The sequence below is a fragment of the Lonchura striata genome, chromosome 19 (assembly GCF_046129695.1).
Source record: "Lonchura striata isolate bLonStr1 chromosome 19, bLonStr1.mat, whole genome shotgun sequence".
NCBI lineage: Eukaryota > Metazoa > Chordata > Aves > Passeriformes > Estrildidae > Lonchura > Lonchura striata.
In genome coordinates, this window is record NC_134621.1 from 719,775 (window position 1) to 740,301 (window position 20,527).

The 20,527-nt window shown below is 60.3% G+C and overlaps 1 protein-coding gene across 1 annotated transcript; it reads right to left on the reverse strand.

Annotated features, from left to right (window-relative positions):
* Positions 1-2,679: 2,679 nt before the first annotated feature.
* On the reverse strand, positions 2,680-19,291 carry PMP22 (peripheral myelin protein 22). The gene is made up of 5 exons (XM_021539067.3): positions 19,023-19,291; positions 18,097-18,197; positions 16,774-16,864; positions 7,548-7,688; positions 2,680-3,824 (listed from the first exon to the last, which is right to left on the reverse strand). The coding sequence occupies exons 2-5, from the start codon at positions 18,172-18,174 to the stop codon at positions 3,658-3,660; spliced, it is 477 nt and encodes a 158-aa protein (XP_021394742.1). The 5' UTR covers positions 18,175-18,197; positions 19,023-19,291; the 3' UTR covers positions 2,680-3,657.
* Positions 19,292-20,527: the final 1,236 nt, after the last annotated feature.

Sequence of the window (20,527 nt, forward strand, 5' to 3'; positions counted from 1 at the left end):
TTTTATCCTTTCATCGGCCTGCGGGAAGTGGCTGGTTAATTCTGGGAGCCCAGGGAGGCTGGAAAGGCAGGAAGAGCCTCGGCGGTGGGGGCGAACAGGGGAAGGATCCCGGGGGGAGCAGAGGATGGATCCCAGGAGGAGCAGAGGGTGGATCCCGGGGGGAGCAGAGGATGGATCCCAGGAGGAGCAGAGGGTGGATCCCGGGGGGAGCAGAGGATGGATCCCAGGAGGAGCAGAGGGTGGATCCCGGGGGGAGCAGCTCGGCAGCTGGGTCTCACCTGAGCGGGCAGAGGGAGCCCCTTTGCCCAGGCTTGGCTGCTGCAGCCCGCGCTGGGGCCGAGCCGTGTCCTGTCCCGGGTTCCGTGTCCCGTGTCCCGGGTCCCGTGTCCCGGGTCCCTCGGGGCAGGGCCCGGCCCGGCTCGGCCCCGCCCGTCTCGGTTCGGCCCCGCACGGCTCGGCTCGTCCCGGCTCGGCTCCCCGCGCTCCCGGTGCGCGGGCCGGGGCCGCCCCCGCCCGGCCGGAGCGGGGCTGGAGCCGCAGCTGTGCCCGGGCACCCACGCCTCCCATTCCCACCGTAATTTTTCAATTTACAAGGCAGTAAATGAAAGAGGGAGATGAGATTTGCTCAGCGCGTTTTCCAGGAGTATTTACTGCTGAGAACGCCGCGAAAGCCATTTAAACAATTGCTTTTATGACACAACACACATTAAAGAAACTTCCCTAATATTTTTTTCACCCCTCTGCCGGTTCGTGCCGCGCCGCTGCTGCTGTGCTCAGCTCGCTGCTTTATGGGCTGTTTGGATTTTAATTGGGCTGTAGCCCCAGGGAGCGCTGAAATCCGGAGGCGCATTGAGCTCGGCGATGCTCGCAGCTGATCCGGCACAAAGGCCGGGTCTGCCCCGGCGCTGCCCCCGGAGCGGGGAGCGCAGGGCTCGGGGAGGGGACGGACCCCCGGCCTGGGTTCGCCACCCTGCTGCTGCCCAGCCCGTGCAGAGCGATTCCTGGGCGCTCAGAGGGCGAGTGCTGTGGCCGGAGCGTGCAGGGAGGGCAGACTGAGCGCGGGGATGTCCAGGGAAGGCTTTTCCCTAGCACGGGAGCGCTGGGACTCTCCACCCTGGAGTTCTCCGAGGCTTGGTGAACAAAGTCCGGCCCGGCCCGGAGCTGGCGCAGACACACCCGGGCAGCAGGCGGCAATGCAGACCTCGGGAGCAGCTCGTGGTTTTGTTACAGACTTTAACTCCTCAACATTCACTCCCAGTGGGCAGTAAGTGATGCCCTCGGAGGGAAGCCAGCTCCCCGTGCTGCTGAACATAGCCTGGGAGCTGCAGCCCGTCTCCACCACCTGAGCGCAGGCACAGCAGCCCAGGGGCCGGGCTGGGAGAGCTGCGGGTGCTCACTTGGAGAAGGAAAGGCTCCGGGGAGAGCTCGGAGCCCTTGTAGGGGCTAAAGGGGCTCCAGGAGAGCAGGAGAGGGACCGGGGACAAGGGATGGAGGGACAGGACACAGGGAATGGCTCCCACTGCCAGAGGGCAGGGCTGGATGGGAGATTGGGAATTGGGAATTGTTCCCTGAGAAGGTGGGCAGGCCCTGGCACAGGGTGCCCAGAGCAGCTGTGGCTGCCCCTGGATGCCAGCCGTGTTTATCCCCAAGCCCGGCTGTGTTTGTCCCCAGGCCTGGCTCAGTTAGCCCCAGTCCCGGCTCTGTCCCCAGTCCCGGCTCTGTCCCCAGTCCCGGCTCTGTCCCCATGCCTGTCCCTGTCCCCAATCCCATCCCTGTCCCCAATCCCGTCCCTGTCCCCAGTCCCGGCTCTGTCCCCAGTCCCGGCTCTGTCCCCATGCCTGTCCCTGTCCCCATGCCTGTCCCTGTCCCCAATCCCGTCCCTGTCCCCAATCCCGTCCCTGTCCCCAGGCCCGTCCCTGTCCCCAGTCCCGTCCCTGTCCCCAGTCCCGGCTCTGTCCCCAGTCCCGTCCCTGTCCCCAGGCCCGGCGGGGCTCGGCGGTGCCGCAGCCGCCGCTCCGCCCGACGCCACAGGAGGGCGCCCGCGCTCCGCGCTCGGCCGGGACCGACGGGACCGGGCTGGGGAATAACGGGGAGGAATAACGGGGGGATAACGGGGGGAATTATGGGGGGATAACGGGGGGATAACGGGGAAAATGGGCAAAGGAGCACCCTGGTGCGGGGGTCACCCAGCAGCCCCCATCCCCACCGAGCTGTGCCGCGTTTGCAGCCCCGGTGGAGAGCCAGGGAAACAGGATGGGCTTTGAGGTCCCTTCCAACACAAATCACTGATTCCATGATTCCACGGGACGGCTGCGCAAGCAGGCTGGTGGAGCAGAGTCCACCTCTCAGCCCCCAAACCCCCAAAAAGCAGAAGCACCTGAGTTATTCTGACTTTTATTTCATTGCTTCTTAGTCCACACAGTCGGTATAAAATCAGAAAAGCAAAGCAAAAAAGAAAAAAAAAAAAGTAGAACTCCAAAAAACCTCAGGATTAACCAAAAAAAGCAGCAGTGTCTGGAGTCCTCAGAGGCAGCCGGGGTCTGTGCTGGTGCCTGTTCCATTCATGGCCAGACTCTTTGCTGACAGACAGAGGACTCACACCTCGCTCCGGTGCCAGAGCCCCACAGGCTCCAGGCCAGAGCTGCTTCTGTTCCTCTGCACCACAGAGGGGAAAAGGAATCTTGGTTATAAATGCTTTATTAAAAATAATAGTAAGAGCAAATCTTAAGTACAAAAGCAGTTATAGCTCATTTATATTACACAGAATTATTTCTCATTTCTTAGCTTGTTTACCTCAAGGTCGTTAACTGAATTTCCAGTGACTAAGGTTAAGTGGCGTAGCAGGGTAAGGAATGGTAAATAGATAGCACCATTTCATACATCTGGGGTTGGATTTCAGGGAGAGCCCGGGCTGGCTGCTTCCTCAGGGCACTTTAGCTCCACGGCAAGGGCAGAGCACGTTCCAGGCTGGGACCCGGGCTGGACTGCAGCTCGGCCTAAGTGATTTAAAAGCCCAAATTCCCCGCGGGTGTGGCGGCAAGGCATCGGGACTTAGGCACGTAAGTCATTTAGGCACTTGGGGCAATCAAAGCCTTTGCTCCGAAATCCTTCAAACCTTTTGGAAGCGTCTCCCATCAGATCTGGACGTGCCCTCGGATCACAGCGTGTGGCAGGAGCAGGCCTGGCCCCCGGCTGTGGAACCGGGCGTGCTGATCCACGCTGGCCCAAAGCCAGAGCTGGGGGTCCTGGCGGGCTGGGACAGGGCAGGAGAGTTCAGCTCAAAGAGGATTTTGCATGAGAGAAAAATCACCGCGCTCTTGTTACACTGTTAGGAGTGAGAGTTCCTTAGGCACTTGCTTTAGGCTTTAAAACAGCACATGGTCAACAGAAGCAAACAAGACTATGTACATATATGTAAAAAGTGTTATAAATAGGTTTTTTAAACCATAGATACTATATACATCTTCAATTAACAAGGAACCCTTTGAGTGTTTCCTCTGGGGGTCGGTTGGGTTTGGCTTGGGTGGGAGGGTTTATTCCTTTTTTTTTTTGTTTTTTTGGTTAATTTTCTTTTCCATTTCCTCATCTATTCTCCCCCGCCTCCGTCGGCTGCGGGGACGTCGCGGCTGCCCCGTCCCGCGGCCACGTCCCGCGGCGTCACTCGCGCTTCCGCAGGATGACGTAGATGATGCCGCTGGCCAGGGCCAGGGGGAAGGCCAGCCACGCCAGGATGTAGGCGAAGCCGTAGGAGGTGTTTTCCGAGGCTTGGTGCCAGTCCGTGTGCCTCACTGTGAAGATGGCAGCGCCACTCATCACACACAGCCCTGCAGGGTGACATGGGGGACGTCAGTGGTGGCACGGGCCAGGCCCTGCCGGGGCCCCAGGGTCACCCAGCACAGCACAGCTCAGCACAGCTCAGCAGAGCACAGCTCAGTACAGCTCAGCACAGCACAGCTCAGCTCAGAAGGGAGCTGGCTGTGTCTTGCCCCCTTGGATCCTGTCCCTGGGGGTGTGGGGGTGATGCTGTGGGCTCTGGTCTGCCTGGAGGTGAGCAGGGATGTCTCTGCCATGCTCAGAGATAAAGCCAGAGGTTCTGGAGCAGACAAAGCTGGAGCATCACCTGGGCTAACCCATCCCTCAGGAGCCCAGGGCTGCTGCTCCAGACCAACCCCGCTCCCCTGGTGCCCTGTGTAAAACCCTGGCCTGAGCCACCTCCCTGCAGTGCTGCAAGAGGGCAGACACAGAGCTGGGCTTCCAAAGCAGTGTTTCTGTATCACCTCTCCAGGTGATAAAATCCACAAACCCAACGGGGCCTCAGGATGCTCTGGCTGTGATCCCCCATCCTTCACAGCTGCACCAGAAGCTCAACTGCAAACCCCATTTCCAGCAAACCCTGTTCCCTGAAAACCCTGTTCCCCGAAAACCCTGGTCCCTGCTAACCCTGTTCCCTGAAAACCCTGTTCCCTGAAAACCCTGCTCTCTGAAAACCCTGTTCCCTGAAAACCCTGCTCCCCACAAACCCTGTTCCTTGAAAACCCTGTTCCCTGAAAACCCTGCTCCCCACAAACCCTGTTCCTTGAAAATGCTGCTCCTTGAAAACCCCGTTCCCTGAAAGCCCAGCTCCCTGCAAACCCTTCTGTGCCCTTGCTCGCCCCTCATGGCAGCCCGGCCCAGGCAGGGCCCGTGGGGGTCCCGGCGGTGCCCAGCCCTGGTGGGCAGCATGTAAGCGTCATTGCCAGCCCCCCATCAGGGGTGGGCACCGCCCAGAGCTCGCACAAAGCCACCTCTATTCCTGCCCCAAACGAGCTCTTTGAGTCAGTCCCAGTAGTTCTATTATCCGGCCGTGGGGCTGTTGTTGGAGCCGAGTTCCAAATCCCCTGCCCGGAGCTCAGGACCACCTACATTTCAGCACGGTGATATTTGAGCTGTAATTCCACTTGACACTGCTCCTTTTGTTCAGGGAAAGTGCACAAGTGGGAATTCACTTCATTACGGCGCTGCTGGAGCCGTTTCCATTCTCCGAGCACGAGAGCCAACTCCCACTGCCCGGCCCAGGCACAGAGAGAGAGCACGGCCATTGTCTGGGGACAGGGACAGGCGTGTGGCCACCCCGTCACCTCCAGACGGCCACGGATACAGCAGTGATTGTGTGGCCAGCTGCAAGCAATGGCCATGGCTGAGCTTGGGGGGCACCTGCCCTGCTCTAGGCTGAGAACACGCTGGGCAGGGAGCCCCAGCTGCAGCCAGCTGCAAGCAGCAATGCATCCACCACCCCTGCAGAGCCTGGCTTCGGGAGCACACTGCAGCCTGGCTCTGGAGGTCAGGAGGGCGAACATTTCCCGACACTTGTTCCCAGGGTTTGTTCGTGCCGGGGCAGCCCCAGCCCTGCAGAGGAGCCGGGCTGGGCTGGGAGAGCTCCGGGGCAGCTCTCCAGACCAGGGGTTTGCAAACAGCCGTGGGACAAGGGCAGACACAGCCTTGGAGCTGAGCCCACAGCTCTGCGGTGAGAGGGGTGGGAGGGAAGAGACAAAAGCGATGATGAGAAGGATGCAGGAGTTGGGTCAGACCCTGAGAGGCCCAAACTCACATCTCTGCCATGCTGAGCTACAAGGAGTAGCTCAGGATGTGGATATGCTGGACCCATGGGTATGCTGGACCCACCAAGGATGCAGGGGAGCCTTTGAGGCCTTGTGATGCCCTTGATCCCATCAGGACAGATGCAGCCAGGCTTTGTGGGTGATTCCAAGCAGTGTGGAGGTGCTGGGGATGATCCTGCCTGGCTGCTGCACCACAGACCAAAGTGGCCTCACACTTTTCTTTCTGCCCTGCCCTGCCCTCGCTGGTGTGCCTGCAGTGGGTGCCAGCCCCTGCCTTCCTCCCTGGCTCTCAGGGAAGCACTGCCCAGCTCTGCCACCCAGGAGTGCCCAGTGCTCCTGCCCTGGCTCCCACAGCAGCGAGGAGGCCAGAACAGGCTCAGCTCCTGTGACCAAAGCTGTCCCCACCTCCAGGGGGGATGTCCTGGCAGTGCTGGCACAGCCATGTCCTGTCTCCTGACTGAGGTCACAAAGATCAAAACTGGCCTGAGCCTCCTGCTGCAGCCCTGGCCAGGGAGAACAGTGGGGATGGGCACCAGTGCCCACCTCTGCCTGGTGCACCTGGATCCAGAGCTCTGCCTACAGCTCCCCTGGCCACAGGGAACCTAGGTGGATGAGGACACACGTTTTCTGTCGTTCACGGTGGCTGGGCATGGCGTTAACCCACAGCCCAAAGAGACTGAGGTGTGACCCTGCATCCCCTGGGACACCCAGCACGGCACAGACAGGAGGGCTGCACTCCTGTGCTCTGCTCCTCCGGCAATGAGGGCTCACAGCAATCACTCAGCAGAGAGAAGCCTTCTGCTCCCAGGGCTATTAGAGAGCTCTCAGGCAGGTAATTGCATTATTAATGCCCATTTCCCCTCCTTGGCTCCATGGCTCTAAGGAGTTTCCACACATCTCTTTTTCCAGAGATGGTGAACTGATCTGAACTCCACCAGCACCGCAGCCAAGCAGATCCACTCCTCATGAATTCATGCCAATAAAGCTTAGCTCTGGATTCCGCCAGTGTTTGGGAAGGCCAGTTGCTTAGAGGATGCCCAGAAAGTTTAAAGTCTAAACTCAGTGAATGAGTTTTTCCACTGATAAAACAGCAGGACCTTGGGTGACTTCTCGTTTAACATCTAAAGCTCTAGGAAAGAACCAGTCTCCTTCACAGACACTCTGTCCCAAAGCAGGCAGGACCTCGAAGCACCATTACATTTTTTAGTCTGAACTCTTGAAAATCCTCTCCACTGGTTTCATACGTAGAAGCATAAACAGAACCAGTGGCTTTAGAGCATCAGTATTTGGGGAGCTGCAGCACAGGATGTGAGCTGTGGCTCCTTTCCAGCACTGAGCTCTCAAAGAGTTAAAAATAACAGCTGACAGTCCAAGTCAGAGCTCACCCTGCAGCTCCAGGGCTCTGTGCTCATGGGGAAAGCACCAGGCCCCCTCATGGCAAGTTTATAAATAATCACCGTGCCCTCTTTTGCCAAAACAGGATTGTCAGGACTCTCCCCACCCTGCCAGCAGCTGTGGAAGCCTCACCCAGCCTGGTGAAAGGTCCCAGGGTCAGCACAGCCACCCTGGACACAACATCCAACTCGAGTCCTGGGGAACAGGCAGAGCTCTCCTTCCAGCATCCCTGTGATCTACTGCCCCCAGCTCTGCCCCGGTGCCCCGGCACCCTGTCCCTCCAGAGCCTCCCTTCCTGGGGCACAAACCTGCTTGCCCCTCCCCTGTGCAAGGGCAGAAGATCCTGGATGCACAACGGCCCAAGAGCTGGATTCCCAGGATCCCATCCTCAACACCCCCAAATTATTCCCTTCCCTTCCCTTCCCTTCCCTTCCCTTCCCTTCCCTTCCCTTCCCTTCCCTTCCCGGTGTGCCCCGGGGGCTGTTCCTCCCTCCCTGCCCTCTCCCTGCCCTCTCCCTGCCGCAGCGGGCAGTGCCAGCCGCCGGCCCCGCTCACCCGCCAGGATCTGGAAGACTCCGGTGATGTAGAAGCGGCCGCCCTTGGTGAGCGTGAAGAGCTGGCAGAAGAACAGGAACAGCGACAGCACGCTGAAGATGACGGAGAGGATCATCATGGCTTGGACAGCCTGCAGCCATTCTGGGGACAGACAGACACACAGACACCTCAGCGAGGGCCCCGCGGGGCCCTGCCATGCCCACGGCCTTGCCACCAGCCCACGGGGCTCGGGAGCAGCCGGGGCCGTGCCCGGCGCTGCCCAGCTGCCAGCCCCCAGCACGCGATGGCAGGCCTGGGCACTGCTGCGGGAACGCTGGCCACAAAACGGAGCAGAGACAAACCCCGACCTGCAGAGAGCAGGCAGAGCCTCTGCCCCAGCTCCGGCCAGGCCCGGCTGCTGAGCTGTGCTGCAAACACCAAAGCATGCGCAGCAGGCTCCGGGACACCGCGCTGGCCGAGCTCCGAGGGCAGATACACACACGGGACAAAAACACCCTCTGCCCCTGTGGAGCTGAGCCCTCTGGAAGTCCTCCCCAGCTGCCAAGCGCAGCTGTGTCCCAGAGCAGGCCAGTTAAACCAGCCCCTGTGAGTCACTGCTCAGCTATTTCCAGGCCTAGTGGGTGTGTAACTCCTCACGTAAAAATATAAATAAACAAGCAAAATGCAGCGCCATGCTGTGAGCTGCTGCAGCTTGACAGAAAGAGGCAGTGCTCACTAATAATACATCTGCCTTCCCCTTTCCTTGTAAAGTTTGAAATCAGAATGCAGGACTCGGTGCAGGTAAATTGAGGCACAAACCACCCAGTGAAAGGCAGAACACTCCTGCTTGGGGCTGGATCCTCAGATGGGATTAGGCAGCACTGAAGCCTCAGACTCAGCCCCACGTTCCTCTACACTTTTACTCCCACCAGTTTCAGTGCCCTGCCTGCAGAGTCGGCTCCTGCAGCAAAACCTCCAAACAAGGCTCAGCCCTCAGCTCACCACATCCGACCTCGGAGCAGCAAAGGGGGCCACGGGGACTGTCCAGGGCAGGGTCTGCCCCGCAGAACTGACCACGCGTCCCCAAATCCCCGTGAGCCACGCTCGGGAGGGCAGAGCGGGGCTCGGAGCAGGGTGAGGCACAGCCTCCAGCTGGGCTGGCAGCTGACCCACGGCCCTGCCAGCAAACCCGCCGCTCACTCACGCCTCTGGGTCTGACTTTGGACCAGGACTCCTAGCCCTGGTCTCTGCCTCTTGTCTCTGGGCACTCAGGCAATGGAGCAGACACAGGCCCTGCTCCCAGAGCTCTGGAACCACCCAGAGCAGCCCCTGCTCCTCACAGCCAGCCTGGTCCTTCTCCTCCTGTCACACTTCCCATTTCCAGCTGCTGCCCTTCCCTCACGCCAGTGCCCTGGCAGTGCCATTCCTTAGAAAGGAGCAGCTTTTGCTGCTTCCAGGAAATCCCAGGGTGGATTTCACTGCAATGTGCACACAAAATGTCCAATGGATTTCCCCTGTCTCAGGTTGCCAGGCAGGGAACACCCCTGCCTCAGCCCTACCTGCCCCTTCAGCTCTGGCTCTCCTCCACCAGTGGGAACAGCGTGAGGCAGCTCCAGCACCACCAAAGTCATCTGAAATCCTCACTCAGATCAGACCAGAGAAGTGGTTGGAGGATGTGCAGCTTCTGAACTGCACCTCCCTCCATTCCCATCCCAGCTGGGCTCTCCTCTCAGCCCTCCCCAGCTCCGGGCACCGGCTCAGCCTAAGCCAAGACCTGCAGCTCCATCCAGGAGCAGAAAGCCAAGTCTTTTGTGATGGCAAAGGCCACGGGATCCAGCCCGAGAGGAGCCTTTCTGCTGGGAGGTGGATGCTCCCACTGCTGGTTATTTTAGGAGAGAGCTGTCTAGACAGAAAGCTGAGCTGAGCTGAGCTGCCCTTTAATTGCATCCGCCTCCCCTGCCTGGTTTTTGGTTCTGAATGCAAATGATTTACAGGGGCTTTGCAAAATCCCATTGTGATAAAGAGCCATGTCAGAGGCAGAGAAAGGGAGCCCACCGTGGCCGGAGGGTTTGGGCAGCCAGCCTGGGAGCAGGGAAATCAGGAGCTGACCCCACAGACCAGAGCTCTGAGCTCACATCCAGCCCTTTGCTGACTTTTGCTGGCCTGCTTTGTGAAAACAAAGGGCAGGATCCCAGCCCAGCACTGCGACCCACGAGAGCAAGTTCCAGAGATCCATTAACTCCACGCCAGCTGCCCACAGACTCCAGCTGCACTGGGACAGCTAATTGCCTTTATTACATTTTAGATCACCCCTACAACTGCAGGTGGGGTTTCTACCTGCTCAGCCCCACGTGCCTTTAACCCCTGTGCTGCTGGTGCTGTGTCCAGCCCTCGGGATCTCAAACACAGCAAGTTTCCCAGAGCTGCAGCTGGGCTGTCAGCACTGTTTACTGCCAGGCTGTTATTTGTGGTTTCCCCTGGGCAGTGAGCTCGTTATCCCATTTTTTCCCCTGCATCTCTTCAGCTCTGTTTATATCTTTTTTCTTCAGGAGGAAGGAGAAGAGGAAGCAGCATGGAAAGGACAGATAACACCCTGCACTCCGCTTCCAGACGAGACCCAGTCAGACTGGGTTAACAGCCCTGTCAGGCAGCCAGAGACACAGCAAGGAATTCTTACAAAACAAATTTGAATTTTCCTTTCAGTTCTGCAGGCCCTGATGTGCTCACAGCACTACTTACAACAGCAGGGAGAAGACTTCAGCCCTGGGAAGATAAAGACCATGTTTCACTGCCCTAAAATCCAGCACGAAAGAAAGAAACCCAGAGCAGAAATTGGAGCTTGGAGCCCAGAAATTGCAACTGAATCTCCCAGAGAGACAGCAGCCAACGCAGCCCCTGGCAGCAGAGCCCCAGCCCTGCTTGCAGAGAGGTTTTATGCCCTGACAGGACTGACAGGGCAGGGAAAATATGCCCTTGGCCAGGAGCAGAGGCCTTGAAGGACAGGCATTGCTTCCCCAGGGTTTAATTCACACTCTCCCACCCTCTTTGGCCCCAGCCAAGGAGGAAGAACAAAGTGCACACTGAAGACATTTATTTGAGCACTCAGCCTATCCACTGCTGTAAGGAGTCCCTAAATGAATGCTGTGCATTAAAAACCCCTCCATGCTGGGGTCTGCAGCTGATGGGAACATTCTGCAGATGGAGCTTTCCCTTTGCCAAGTGTGTACGCTCTGTACATTCAAAAATCAACCACTTCTGGGGAAGAAAACATCCATTAGGGAGGTAACTATCAGATACACTGCCAAAGCTGAGGGAGGGAAACTCATGCCCCCAGCTGTAACACCTGCTGCTCCCATGCTGCAAGTTGTTAAATCTCAGCAGGGTCAGGAGCAGCACGGGTACAAAGGCACCAGCCCAGAAAAGGCAGGATTTCTGAGCAGAGTTTTTCCAGAGCACACTCTCAGGTGTCAAGGCCTGACTGAGGTCCTGAGCCCAGCTCACATCCTCCCCTCTGAAGTGGCCAGGTTGCAGCAAAAGGCTGGGACTTGCAGTGGTTCTGATCAAGAGGGTTGGAAAAGGGTGAGCTGGAGATGCAGAAACACCAGAACAGCTGCAGGACTCTGGGCTGCCCTTCAGATAGAGCCCCTGAGAACCCCCAGGACCAGAAAAGCTCCGGTGCCAGCGGTGCTGCTCTGCACTGCCCCAGCCCTGCCCCTCAGCCCAGGGCTGCAGGGCTGTACAGCTCTGCTGCAGAGACAGCTCTGCTCTCCAGCTGGGGACACATCCTCCCCGTCTGTCCCTGAGCCACTGCTCTGTCCCAGGGAAAAGCCACGGCCAGCCCAGCTCCCATGCAGCTCTCTCTGCTGTGGCCCAGCATCACTCTGGCACAGTCAGACATTCCCGGCTGCCCCTTTGCCACCCTCCCATCTCCATCCCCTGGGAACCACGCTGTGCTGGATCAGGGTGCTCCTGGAAATCCCCTGGCAAAGGGGGATTCTAAAGGGCTCCCCAGGTGTTTGTGGGGGATGAGCAGGAGGGAAACCCTGGGGCTTCAGGGAGGCAGTCACTGAACACAGCGCTCCGAGTCCTGTCCAAGGCCTCCTGCTCCCCTCCTGCAGCTCCTTCCGATGGAGATGAACCCCTCAAACCTCTGTCTTCTCCTCTCCTCTTCTCTCGTCCTCTTTTCCTCTTGACTCTCCTCCCTTTCCTTCTCCCTGAAGCTCCATCCAAGAAGTCCACGAGGCCAGGACATGCAGAGCTCTCCAGAGCTGCCCCGCTCCGACGTCCCACAGAGCTCACATCCCGCAGAGGCGCTGCCGACGCAGCTGAGGCAGCAGAAAGCTGCTGGCACCATGAGAAGCTCCTTCCAACAGCTCTGCAAAGCCCACAGCAGCTCCTTTCCCTCGCCGTGGTGGCTCTGACCTCCTGCTGGCCTGTGCTGAGGTGGCAGATCCATTGTTCTGTGCCCACATCCTCCCAAGGACTCCCAGGGATGTCCAGTCCAGGCAGCAGGAGTGGGCAGCAGTGCTGCCTTGGCCCACAGGCCTGGGGCAGGGTCACTCAGCCTGTGCCCACAGCGGCATCTGAGGGGCTCACCAAGGCCAAAAATTGCAGGTTGAAGGGTTTTCCAGCACCACACTCTGCAGGGGACACCCCACCCTTTCTTCTGGTTTGACAGTCATCCTTTGCCCACGTGTTGCCTTCTTCCTCCCATTCCTCTGTGGGCCAGAACACAAATACGGCAGGGAAAGCTGTCTGACCCCTCCTCTCACAGGAAAAAATGGGGGCCAAAGACATCTGGAGCAGCTGAGAAAAAACCAGCACCAGCTCCTAACCTCTCCTTTATCAGATGCTCTTCAACAATAAAGAATTGGTTTTAAGCAGAGGAAATCCCTTTCCTATTGAAAGCAAGAGAATTATGGGACAAAGTGATCTGGAATATAAAATATTGTCTTGGAATAGGAGATTTTTAGATTTTAGGAGTAAATTCTTTACCCAAAGGGAGGTGAGGCCCTGGCACACGTGCCCAGAGCAGCTGGGGCTGCCCCTGGATCCCTGGCAGTGCCCAAGGCCAGGCTGGGAGCAGCCTGGGACAGTGGAAGGTGTCCCTGCCATGGCAGGGGTGGGATGAGATGGGCTTTGAGGTCCCTTCCAACTCAACCCATTCTGGGATTCTGTGACTCAGGTGCTTTCAGAACACCAAGGGACGAGTTACAGTCCCCAGGGCTGGCAGAGAGGGCTCAGCCCTGCCCGAGTTAAGCCGGTGTCACCCGTTATTGACAGCGTACATAAAATCTGCTCTGGGCAACCAGCTGGGCTTTGCTTGTGGCCACCACATCAGCAAAGCAGCAGGGGCATCACAGGGCCCCCGGCACTCAGTGATGGGCACTTCCCAAGGTTTAGTGGCTCCTTCTCTCTTTAACACAGCCCCAAACCAGCAGCCTGCCAGTGGACAAACCAGCCACAGGAGAAACTGTGAGAGGACAACAGGAGAAGCTGTGAGAGGACAACAGGAGAACCTGTGAGAGGACAACAGGAGAAGCATCTCCTGCCACTGCAGAGGGACGTGGGGATCCCCACGGCCTCCCCACTTTCAGCACTCCCAGCACAAGCAGAGTGGAATGCAGCAGAACAGAAGCTTCTTTCCCACATAAGACATTCAGCTGAGGAAAGAAAAGGCCGTTTTTGGAGGGAGAAGCATGGCTGTCTGGAGATCTGGAACCTCCTGGAGAGCCCTTGCTGGCCGCTCAGCCTGGCTGGCTCGAGGCCCTGCCGACCCACAGCCCCGCAGCAGAGCTGAATTCCTGAGATAAGGCTTTTCCAGGAATGTCTGACAGCGCAAACGAAGCAATGATTGCAACATTTTTTCCATAGTTCTCGGCCTCTCGAAGAAAAATAAAGCATTATCTAACAGCAAATGCAAAAATCAAAGCGACAAGCAGGCGGTTGTACGTGGAGAGGGAGTGGGAAGGTGCTGGGGCTCCTGCTGGGATGGCTCACACACAGGGCTGAGCCCTGCCGAGGGGAGCTGGGGACGGGGAGCTCAGCCCAGCCTGAGCCCAGGGGCTGCTGAAGTCCCGAATGCAGCGCTGTGCCCAGCCTGGTGCTGCCTTGCTCCCTGCTCCATCCCCACGGGATGGTCTGTGGGATGAGCAGCACAGCCCACAGCCTGCCCCGGGGTGAAACCAGAGCAAATCCTGCTGGCACCTGGATTTAAAAGCTCTGCTTCTTGCTGGGAAACCACACCGAGGTCACGAAGAAACGGCTTCCTGTGTGACAGGACAGGGGAGGTTCAGCTGAGACTAACACGGCACCACAGCATCACCCCGCCAAAATCCCCATCCATGATGAGCACAGGTGACCCAACACCATCTAATTCCCAAATCCCACTCACTGACTCCCACTGCCTTCTGAAAAGAGAAGAAGAAATAACCACACCCAAAGGCCACCATGATGGCCAGAGCAAAAACTGCTCCCATGTAGAGACTGAAAGTTCTGCCACAATTCCCAAGGACGATTCCTTGCTGTTTCCCCAGAGCACCCTGGCACTCCAGGATTAACCATTCAGAAGCATCCTGGGCCTAGGGAAATGAATTTTTATGGCTCTGGAGCCCACTGCTTACAGCCTCTGTTCTGAGAGCTGTGACCAAGGATGGTTTGTGGTATTTGTATGGGATCATTCCTAATTTTGAAAATATGCATATTCCTAGGAAAGAGGTGAGGATGAGGCAGGAGACAAGAGTGAGCCTCGGAGGTGGCTCTGCCACAGTGTCCTTGCCCTGTGACCTCACTGCTGCTCCAAAGAGTGGCTGACAGCAGCTTCTTCAGCAGTGACAGGGGAGAAAAGACCTGCTGGAAAGGAGACCAAGTGGTATTTTTGTTGTTTTTCCAACAGACCTGAAAAGCCCTACATAAGCCCAGGAAATATCCTTTGATTTTACATTCCTACAGCAGCAGTGGGCTCTGGACCCTGCATCCAGGGCCCCACAAGATGAAAGCAGGTCCTCAACAGCACTGCTCCCACCCCATGGCCTCAGGGTGAATGGGGCACAAGCTTTTGTGCAAGCGAAACCCCCTTGTCCTGCTGCCAGAGCAGAGCCCTTGGATGGGTGAGAGCTGTCAGAGATCTGCTTGAGCACAGTGGGCTTCTACCCACAGAGCTGCCCACGGGGGCACTTCAGAGTGGTTTGGGTTGGAAGGGACGTTACGGATGCTCTCATTCCACCCCACCTGCCATGGGCACCTCCCACTGCATCGGGGCTCTCAACCCAACTCAGCTGCTCAGCTGCACTTTCAACAGGATCATCGTGCCCATCATCCCTTAATGATGATAAATCAGCACTGGAAAGGCTCTGGAGGCTCTGGGAACGGGCAGGGGACACTCCCAGCCCGCGGCAGGACCGTCGGGTGTGCGGAAACCACCCAAGCACGGTTTGGACGAGCTGCTCTCAGCACTGACAGCCCCGACAGAGCCTCTGTAAACATCCAGAACGAGCGGCGCAGGCTTGAAAAGGCGAAGATTTGGGGAGGCTTTAGAGCGCCGGGCTCGGGGCTGCTGGGGGCGGGCGCTGCCTTTCAGGACAGGCAGGGGCTCAGCAGTTTCGGAGCTCGCATGACTGGCCCTGAAGCGGGGCTGCCGACGCTGCAGCAGCCGGCCCGGCCGGGGCTGCTGCGGGCGCCGAGGGCTCCGCGCCCGGGACGCGATCCAGGCGCTCCGGCTGGCCCCGACACCGCCAGGCGTCAGCAGAGACCCGCGCTGGGCTCGGGAGAGCAGAGCCCGGGGACAGCGGGGCCAGAGCGGGGACAGAGCGGGGACAGAGCGGGGACAGAGCGGGGACAGCGGGGCCAGAGCGGGGACAGAGCGGGGACAGAGCGGGGACAGCGGGGACAGAGCGGGGACAGAGCGGGGACAGAGCGGGGACAGCGGGGACAGAGCGGGGACAGAGGGGAGAGCGAGGGGATAGCGGGTACAGCGGGGGGACAGAGCGGGGACAGTGGGGAGAGCGAGGGGATAGCGGGGACAGCGGGGGGACAGCGTGGGGACAGCGGGGACAGTATGGGGACAGCGGGGACAGTGTGGGGACAGCGAGGGGACAGCGCGGCGCCATCGCCTCCCCACGCGGTAACACGAGTGGATCACTCCCAAAGGATGCGGGCTCTGATGGGAGTCTCCCGAACCCCTCTCACAGCCCGTCGGCACTGCGGGACGCTCCGGGAGCGCCGAACGCTCCCGTGTGACTGTGTCCCCCCACCAGGGCCACACGGCATCCATGTGCTCCTGCCCCCGGGCGCCCCGGTCCCACGGACGGCGCTGGGATTCACGGCTGCTGCCACTGGGGCTCGCACCGGGACAATCCGTTCTCCCAGGAAAGCAAAAACCAGGCTAACAAAACAAATGCTGGTCCCAGCACCGCTGGCATTAGCTCTGTCTTCCAGGGAAACTGAGGCACGGGCTCACCCAACTATCTGACACAGATTTTGTGTTCCTGGTGCCATTGGTCACCCTGGGAACTGCGTGTCACGGTGTCTCAGCACACTGTCCTCCCCTGCTGACCTCAGCAAACAGTTCAGGGGGATGTCACCCAGTGTGACACCAGCCTTCACCCGGCCGGGTCCCGCGGCGGCCGTGCAGCCCCGGCTGTGCAGCTCACCGGCTGAAGGGCCGGGCACTCAGCTCAGCCCCCCGGCAAACCCCAGGGCCAGCGTGTGCCCGAACCTCAGCCCGTGCCACCACAAACCAGGACAGATTGCCAGCTGGGGGACAGGTGTCCTCAGGGCCCCGTGTGCATCCTTCAACCCCTTCAGCCTCCGGCAGGGTGACAGGCCCACGAAGCACCTCGTGTGTGTGCCACGTTCAAGAAGAAAAATGTACTAATAACAGGAGACCCCCAAAAGGGCTCGAGCCGGGCTGGGCTGCACTGCCAGCGTCGCTGAGCGTGTCACCCTGCCCTGGTGCTGCCAGGAGCTGCCCTCAGCCCGAGGGCAGCCAGGCAGAGCCCTGGGCAGCGGGTCCAGTCCTCGTCCTAAGCCCCTCTTGAACCCAGAGGTGCTGAGGGGAGAATGAAAGCAGCGGGCAGGAGCAGCCCCGATCCTGGGGCACAGCCCTGGTTCCAGGAGCACAGATCTGATCCATGGGTGCACAGCCCAAATCCATGGGTGCACAGATATGATCCGTGGGTGCACAGATCTGATCCCAGAGGCACAGCCCCGATCCCGGGGACACAGATCTGATCCCGGGGGCACTCACCGTTGGAGGAGGATGCCAGGCAGTGGAAGGAGGCTCCGGAGGTGCAGTTCTGCCACAGGTCTGCCGCGTGCTCGCCGTTCACCAGCCATTGCTGCGGGAGAGACACAGCCCTGAGCAGGGCCCGGGGGCAGCAGCCACCCCCGGCCGTGTCACCCAGCCCCGGCGTGTCCCCCCAGCCCCGGCGTGTCCCCCCAGTCCCGGCCGTGTCCTCCCAGCCCCGGCCGTGTCCCCCCATCGCCACCGCGTCCCCCCCGGGCTTCGGCACCGAGCAGCCCCGCACGTGCCTCCCCGGCCAGGCGCCCTTCCGTGGAGAGGGCTTTGGAAAGCCAGTCCCGGAATTTGTTTTTAACTGCTTTGGCCCCGGCGGCGCAGGAACAGAAGCTCTTTATGCTCTTTAAACGCGAGCGAGTCCCGCGGGGCCGCGCTTCCCTCCCCGGCCGGGCTCGCCCGCTGCCTGGCCGGGATATTTGAAAGCTTCCATGTGATTCCTAACGGCTCGGAAGATTTTTGTAACGTTTTCCGTGACTGTTACCAAAAAAAAAAAAAAAAAAAACAAAACCCAAAAAAAAACCCGAAAAAGAAAAATAAAAAAGAAACCGGGAAAGAAGCCCCTGGTGAAGCAAGCTTGGAAGCCACCAGCTCCACAGAGCAGCTGCCTAAAGCCAAGTCCAGCCTCGCCCGAGCAGCTGACGTGTTCGCTGGGCTGCAGCCCCGGACAGGGCTGGGAAGCCTCTGTGCTGCATCCAGCCCTCGGCCCCGCCGCTGCTCACGCAGATTCAGCCTTGGAAGCCGCGTTAGGAAAAAGAGGCTGTGCCTTATGGCCAGCCCCAGAGGAGGAGAGCTGGGGAGCAGAGCTGCTGTGCTGAGGAGTCGGTGCCCAGCCAGCCCCGTCCAAGGGCTTTGCTCGGCCTGGTGTTCTGGTCCTGTGCCTGAAGCTCAATAGCAGGTGGAGCTCCCTTATGAAAGGGGAGAGCACCATCACCCGAAGGAGGGGATTTTGGGTGCTCCGAGGCTGCTCCTCGATGTGAACCAGCCTGGGGAGGATGAGGAGATCGTTTCCAACAGTCCTTGTGTCTCTGTACCAACGTGGATGCCCTGAGCACCCACCACAGAACACAGTCAAGCATCCCACCAGCTTCCCCTGGCAGCACCAACTCCCAGATTCCCAAATCCCACCGCTACTGAGCCCAGCAACCAGCCCGTAAAGGCTTCCTGCTAACAGCCAGGCTGTAAAACCAGCCGTAAACAAAAATAACCCCTCCTGCTCCTGCCAGGCCACGTCCGTGCCCCGCGGAAGGCCGGAGCAGGGAAATCCGCACTCACACTGACGATGGTGGAGACGAAGAGCAGCACCAGCACGGTGACGTGGAGCACGATGATCCCCAGCAGCAGGAGCAGCATCTTGGCGGTGGTAGAGGGCAGAGCTGCACCGGGACAGGGATGATGCTGAGCGCGTGTGTCTGTCTGTCTGTCTGTCCGTGCGTCTGCCCCGGAACGCTCCGCTGTGCCCCGCCCGGCGCGGGGGATGCTGCTGGGGCAGTGCCCGGCGCTCGGGTTCTCTCCGACGGAGACGGGCCCGAGCCCCCGGCCGCTCCCCGATATCCCCGGGGGTCCCTCGAGACCTTCCCCCGCGCCTGCTCCCCCTCTCCCACCGAAGGGGCTCCTCCCAGTTCCCTCCCCTGGGCCTTCACGGGGGGCGGTCCCCAGGGGGCTCCCCCAGCCCCTCTCCCCGAGAGGGACCCGGTCCCATCTCCAGGGGAATGTGCTTCCCCCCCCGCCCGGGGAGGGCTCGGGCTCGGGCATCGCACCCGAGGGTGCCCCAGCCCCACTCCGCGGGGAGAGGGGGCAGAGGGCCTTGCCCACCCACCCATGGGAGCAGTGTGGGTGATTCTGTCGGTCCCCACCCCAGGGGGAATTTTACCGGGCTCATCTGCCCTGGCGACCCCCGGGGAGAGGGCAGGGGGCGGGGAGCAGGGGGCGTCAGCCCCTGCCCCTTCCAGCCCACCGGGCTGCCTCGGCCCCTCTTCTCCGCGGTGCCCTCAGCCCATCTCCGCTCCCTCCCCGGCAGAGGCTCCCCTGGAGCCTCTCCCGAGCTGGCGGGGGCTGTCCCCAGCCCATCTCCCCTCGGTGAAGAGAGGAGGGGGCTGCCCTGGCCCCTCTCCTTGGAGGACCCCCGAGCGGGGGTGCTGCTCCCGTCCCTCCCGGCTCTCCAGCCCGTGTCCCCGGCGGGACGGGCGCTCCGTACTCACATCGCGGCGGAGCGGAGCGCGCTGGCGGCGGAGCGGAGCGGAGCGGGCGGCGGCGCTGTCAAGTTTCCCCTTTAACCGGGGCCACCGCCCCGTTTGCGTCTGCGGCACGGGGAGGGCTCAGCCGCCGCCTGCCGCCCTCCTATAAACGGGGCAGCGCCCGGCTCGGCCCCGGCCCCGCCGCCTCCCCCGGGAGCCGCTCACGGAGCCGATGCCTTCCCCGGCCACGGCTCCCGAGCCGCTCCCGCCCGGCGGCGAGGAGATGTGAGGGGGCCAAGGGCCGAGCAGCCGGCTCTCCTGAGCCCCCGCTGCCCTGCAGCCGCGGAGGAAGGCGGGGCAGAGGCGGCCGTGTCCCGCTCGCCGAGCAGCCCCCGTGGGTGGGTGGGGGTGTCCCGCAGCGGGGGCGCGGCAGCCCCGGGCTGTGCGAGCAGGACCGGCCCGTGCCGGGAGGACAGAGCTCCGCACATCGGGGTCCCCTCGGCCCGGCCCGGGAGGGTTTGTGCAGCTCCGGACGGGATCCGTGGCTCAGGATTTGGGGAACGAGCATCTGGCTGAGCTGAAGCATTCCAGCACTTGTAGTCGACCTTTTTTAGCACTTGAGAGCCAAATTAGGTAGAATTGAGCAACTTTGCACTGAACAGAGGGTGCGATTTTCCACAGCTTTGGAGGATGTTCAGAGTTGGGGCTGTTCTGCCTGGAGGAGGCTCCGGGGAGAGCTCAGAGCCCTTCCAGTACCTAAAGGGGCTCCAGGAGAGCTGGAGGGGGACTGGGAACAAGGCAGGGAGGGACAGGACACAGGGAATGGCTCCCACTGCCAAAGGGCGGGCTGGATGGGAGATTGGGAATTAGGAATTGTTCCCTGGGAGAGTGGGCAGGCCCTGGCACAGGTGCCCAGAGCAGCTGTGGCTGCCCCTGGATCCCTGGCAGTGCCCAAGGCCAGGCTGGACACTGGGGCTGGAGCAGCCTGGGACAGTGGAAGGTGTCCCTGCCACGGCAGGAGTGGCACTGGGTGGGCTTTCAGATCCTTTTCAACTCAACCCATTCTGGGATTCTGTGACTCAGGTGCTCGGGAAGGAAGGGGTGGCTGCGCTGCCGCCCTCGCTCATTCCTCGAGCACAGCCAGTCTGTTCAAACAAGCCCCACACACAGAGTGCACCCCCCAGCTCCCAAATAATGCCACCAGGAGACCTGCACTCTCCTGAGCATTAACACCAGTCCCCATCGCCTGCCCTCTCCCCACCAGCTCCAGACGCGTCCCGCATTGTTGCACAAACGAGGGAATTCGGCACGCAGCCACCGGGACTGTAAATCTTGGGAGAAGGGAGCTGGGGAAGCGTGCTTGGCTCCTCTCTCCTGGCAAGCAGAGGCGTGTTCCTGCAGCACGGGCTCCTCACACTCACGGAAGGGGTCCCGGCACAAGCGTCAGCAAGCGGGAGCGGAGCTCCGAGCGCCCGGGAGGGTCGGGGCAGAGAGGCTGAAACGAGATTCCAAAGGACGCAATTTCCCTT